General features: G+C 34.9%; 1 protein-coding gene across 2 annotated transcripts; it reads right to left on the bottom strand.

Moving 5' to 3' along the window:
- Window positions 1–2,913: 2,913 nt before the first annotated feature.
- Window positions 2,914–4,433, bottom strand: LOC104086816 (non-functional pseudokinase ZED1). 2 transcript variants are annotated; one of them, XM_009591160.4, is made up of 3 exons: window positions 4,021–4,433; window positions 3,422–3,869; window positions 2,914–3,340 (listed from the first exon to the last, which is right to left on the bottom strand). In XM_009591160.4, the coding sequence occupies exons 1-3, from the start codon at window positions 4,301–4,303 to the stop codon at window positions 3,115–3,117; spliced, it is 957 nt and encodes a 318-aa protein (XP_009589455.1). In that variant the 5' UTR covers window positions 4,304–4,433; the 3' UTR covers window positions 2,914–3,114. The 2 variants fall into 2 exon arrangements, with proteins under 2 accessions (XP_009589455.1, XP_009589454.1); XM_009591159.4 differs by having other exon boundaries at window positions 2,914–3,869; window positions 4,021–4,432.
- Between the last annotated feature and the right edge of the window lie 892 nt (window positions 4,434–5,325).

The following is a 5,325-nucleotide window of genomic DNA, read 5'->3' as shown; positions in this document are numbered from 1 at the left end:
GCCAAAATGGAATATCTTCCAAGAAATTCCGGAGCCATTCAGCTTCTTCACCAACCTTATCTAAAGCTATGAATTCAGATTCCATTATAGAACGGGCGATGCACTTTTGTTTTGATGATTTTCAAGACACTGCTCTACCCCAATTGTGAAAACATATCCACTCGTGGATTTAACTTCAGATGATCCAGTGATCTAATTTGCATCACTATATCCCTCAATCACGGAGGGATATTTGTTATAATGCAAAGCATAACTTTGGGTATGTTTGAGATACCCCAAAACTCGTTTCATTGCCATCCAATGTATTTGATTGGGATTACTTGTAAATCGACTCAGTTTACTAATAGCCCATTCTATATCTGGTCGCATACAATTCATGATATACATCAAACTTTCCAACACTCTTGCATAATCCAATTGTGAGTCACTTTAACCTTTATTCTTTTGAAGTGCATAACTCACGTCAATTGGAGTCTTGGCAATTTTGAAATCCAAATACTTGAATTTGTCAAGTACCTTTTCAATTTAGTGAGACTGTAATAATGCTAGACCTAGTGTATCAATTGCTATTTCTCACCATCAATAACAGAAGAGTTCAATTAATAGCAGAAAACAAAATGGTAAACAATACTATAATTAATAATAACCAGTACGTTTAATAAATAAAAAATCAAAGTTTTTATTTTTGTTTTACAGAAAATGATGAAGTTTTTATGTTATTCAAATCGTTTCTGAATTTCAATACTCTGATGAAGTTTTTATATCTTCAAGTCAGAATAGTAAAATTCAGAAGGAGTAGAAAATCACACATGTTTTAATCTCCACAAACAGAATATAAAATACAATAAAATAATTTTCTTAAGATTGTTATTCACTATGTATTACTGTAATAAACAATAAAATCCATTAAACTTTCTGAAATAGAAACAGAAAGAGAAAGTTAGTAGAACCAGTTGTACGAAATAAATTCTGAAAAAATAATATTGGAATAAATCGAGCTCACTGAATGCACAGTGTGTACTTAAGAAAATTATTCCCCTTAAGTACCCGAGGTGTTGGAATATTATCCTCACAGGATAGAACGATTTAACTCACCGGCGTATTGGTACCAAAAACTCCGGTGAATTTCGAATCACTCAATGGTCGCAAAACACACTGAAAAATATTGTGCAGAAGAAGAAGAAGATAATTAGAAAATTTAGTAAGTAAAGATCCTAAGATTCAAGGCATATTTATAGACCATTTGGCACTGTTTCTGAAAAGGTTTGCAACCTTTCAGAAACAACCATAGCTGTTGAAACAGGTGGAAATATTTCTGTTGAAATATTGCGGGAAAAACGGTTGCGGGTCATGGGTTATTCCGGATTGAATTTTCGTTAATTAATTTAATTAATTAAATAATTGAAAGGAAGCCGAAGCCGAGCGACTACGACATCGCGATACTTTCCTTCTTCTTAACTCTTTAAGAGCTAGAAGAAGAGCAATTGTATATATACCCATCAAAAATATTTTTTTTTCCTCCAATATGGACAATGTACCTTTGACAAGGAGGGAAACTCAAATATTTCATTTTCTCTCCTTTCTCATTCACCCTCTTTAAGCTATACCAAGCTTAAAATTAAGCTAAACCAAGCTTAAAAGCCCAACAACCCCCTTCTGTTTGTCAGGATTTTGAAATGCTAATTCGAGGAGATTGGTTCTTCCCAATTCTTAGAGAACTTGTATATGTTGTGAATATCATTTGGTTTGGGTCCGCCATTTTCATTTTTAAAGAACCAGCAGAAATGCCTTGTTTATGTCATTAAGGTTTCATGCCTTGGAAGTCAACTCGAAATTACCTTCTCCAGGCTTTGTACGTTCATCCTCTCTCCCTACAGCTTTAATTTGGAACCGAACAAAAAAGAGACAGAAGTACTATCATAACTCCATCAGTTTAGAGGTGAAATAATTTGGCTTTTAAGTGCATGAAAATATTTATTGCACTGCAGACTTATTTAGCCTTAAATGTATTGTAAGTGCAATTTTTGCACTTTAGAATTAATTGGTCTTAAGTGCATTGCACTTCAAACTAATTTTGTTTTTCAACTTCAGACCCGATAAGTATGAAGTTGATCCTACGATGGGTAGGCTTGCAAATATTTGTGCAAAGTGGGTATAACTTCAATTGTGACATCAAAACTGAGTATAGATACAAATGCCACTCGGAAAGCTCATAGCCATATGGACCGGGTTGTAAGACAATGCAACAAAGGAATAGATCAACCCTCTAGCAAGAGCCCTGTTGATAGCAGGGTTCTTTTTGCCTGCTTCTTGTTTTGCTTTCCTTGCATAATATAAACCTTTTCTTACCAGAACACTCCATTTTGTTTTTCTAGATAATGTCAAGGTAGACATTGATTGTCAAAATCCTTGCCTACAGAAGAGTCTGAACACAAGAACAGTGACGGATTCAACCATGGGCTGACAGATCGAGAGAACCTACTATTTTGAGGTCGGACTCTATATAATGTATGAAATAAGTATCAATTGAGTTGGATATATACTTTAAAAATAACTCTATCAACTCAGAACCCACAACATTTAAATTCTACATTCTCCAGTGAGTCTGAAAACCAAGTTATACTATGAGATTTGACTGCATTTGACAAAGTTAGCCTCCAGAAGTTAGAGATGTTCCTTCTCATGTCATATGCTTTGATGTCATCCAGAGAAATGCTCGTACTGACTTTAATATGGTAAACTAGCAGCGGGGTTACACTGGAGTAGTTAATATTAAATGGCTTCTCTGTTCTGAATTCACTTCAGATTACGAAGTCATATTGGTTCCCCAATTCTTAGAAAGTGATGGCAAGTAATACATATTTTTACGATATTGTTCCTACTGATGCAAACAGCAAGTTGATTCTCGAGCTCTTTTGCGACACTGATTATTTTTGGCATGTCTTCTGGGACAAGTATATGATGCATTTCAACAAGAAAACAATTAATTTGACTCTTGCACTTCTAGAAATATGCAATGTTGTCAACTACATACAACATTCTAAATGGTAACACTGCATAACCATAGATTCAAGAAGAAATCTTTCTAGAGCCTATGAATCAGTTGTACACACATTACTCAAATTGCAGGATCTTTCTTGCAATATCGAGCATATCTGGTCTATAATCTCCCTTAGCCTGGACACATCTTAAAGCGATATTAATGAAAGCTTGTAGCTGTCGATGATTTACACTCGATTCCTTCAAGATTTTAGGGTCCACGATCTGCTTGAATTGATCGTCCTTCTGAATATGGTCATTTACATAATTCACAATGTGTTCTGGATCACCTTCATTGGCCCTGCATATAGGACCCTGTCCATTTAAGAGCACCAGTAGAAGCACACCAAAACTATAGACATCGGTCTTTTGAGTGACAAACCTTGAAGATTGGTACTCTGGATCGAAATAGCCAGGAATCCAAATCAAGTCATCTTCCACTTGCAACTCTCCAGGAGGAAGAGAAATAACAAATGAGAAATCAAACAGTTTGGGAACGCAATGATGGTCCAAGATAATGTTATGGGGATTCAAGATCCTGTAGATAATGGGAGTTGGAAATGCAGTGTGTAGATAAAGAATTGCACTGGCAATGCTTTTGGCAATCTTCAATCTACTTTTCCAACTCAACAATTTATCGCAATTGGGGTCAAGGAAATTAGCGAGAATCTCAAATCTGGCATCCTCATACACTAGTGCTGGATAAGTGAATTCCAAACAGCAACCTATAATCTTTATAACATTCCTATTTCCGCTCATTAGTGATGTGACTGCAATGTCACGTACAGCTCCAGCAAGAATGTCAAAGTCGGAATGTGAGGCAGGGTTACCTGCAAAGGCGGATCCGAAATTTTAATTCAATACAACTGTACCTACTACCACTACTTTGTGAACCATATATATATGTAAGCTAAAAACAAGCATAGATAAAATTATGAATTAATTTCAGAACCCACTCTCTTACAACACGTGGTTGGTTACCTGGAAAATTTATGAACATTTTGACCAAGATAGAGCGCCCTTGCAGAGTTCCTCTACAGATGTAACCGTAGGTGCTAGCATGGACACGTCCAGCGAAGTTGTTTGTTGCCTTAACAAGTTCTTGAGCACTGTAACTACGGATGGGAATGTCATATGTTCCACCAGAAAAAGAAATAAGCTCTTCCAACAGCGCACTTCCATTTTGTAGGAACAGATTTTCTACATCTTCTTCTTCCTTCCTAAATTTCTTCAAGAGTGACAACATCTTCCTTATGCAATCCATGGCTGGGTAGACTAGAGGCAAAGACAAGGACAGAGACAAAGAAAATTTGATCCAATCTATACATACGCGTTTCTAGATTCTAAAAATTTGGCAGACAACTTTGACCATTAAAATACATGGAATAGATAAGGTGAGAAGGCGTATGTAACTTGCTCATAGAGTAGCTGTTGCTGCTTATTCTCAATCACATTAATTCGCTACTTTCTCTATCCCAATTTATGAGACACTTTTTGCTTCCCGAATTTAAATTTAAATTTTAAAATATTGAGTTAATCTAATCTAATTTAATTTCAAAAATTAGTCAAATTGATTTTTGATATGCAAAATGTGTCATGTAAATTGTGATAAAAAGAGTAACAAATTAAGATGAGAATTTATATTTAAATAATAAAATATATGTAACCGACACGTGTATTTTTATTGATTTGATGTATATGTAAGTTTTTCAGATGTATACTGCCTATTGTTCAATTATTTTCTAGGGAATGCGATTTTAATCCTTGAGTTATAGTGTAATTCCAGTTTTGATCCTTGTATTATCTCACTCGGCATTTTAAAAAATCTTTTAAATCATATATATGATTTTATTCCTTTAGACTAAGAGATATTAAAAATAATGGAACTAATATTTTTATAAAACATATTAAAGAAAACTAAGAAAGCCTCCTTCACCGGCGAGGTCACTGCAGCCGACGAAATGACTCGTCTTAAGAGCTGTTACCAATGTTGAAAAGAGAGAGATTTTGATGAGTCTTGAGAGCTCATCCAATGGATCTGGACGAATTGAAAGATAGCTTTGAACCTCAATACGTCAAATAAGTTATAGAGGAAGCCAAGAATGACGTGGAAAGAATATAAAGAACACTCGGTACCAAACACAATGGCACCGTAGCTATTAGTCTCCTAACTGACTATAACGAAACTACACCAAATCCGATACAAAGAATCAATTATAGGTATTGTTTACCCTCAAAATTGATAACAATTTAATTTATAAGTAATTTTAATTATACGCGAATTAA

This window comes from Nicotiana tomentosiformis, chromosome 3 (genome assembly GCF_000390325.3).
Source record: "Nicotiana tomentosiformis chromosome 3, ASM39032v3, whole genome shotgun sequence".
Classification (NCBI taxonomy): Eukaryota; Viridiplantae; Streptophyta; class Magnoliopsida; order Solanales; family Solanaceae; genus Nicotiana; species Nicotiana tomentosiformis.
Note: the sequence above shows the minus strand (reverse complement) of the source record. Positions and strands in the feature narration are given on the sequence as shown.

Bases quoted from the DNA above. Each gene is read 5' to 3' on its own strand.
- LOC104086816 (XM_009591159.4), bottom strand. From the start codon at position 4,303: ATGGATTGCATAAGGAAGATGTTGTCACTCTTGAAGAAATTTAGGAAG. The intron at 3,870-4,020 runs GTAACCAACCAC...CCGCCTTTGCAG, and splicing joins AATGTTCATAAATTTTCCAG to GTAACCCTGCCTCACATTCC.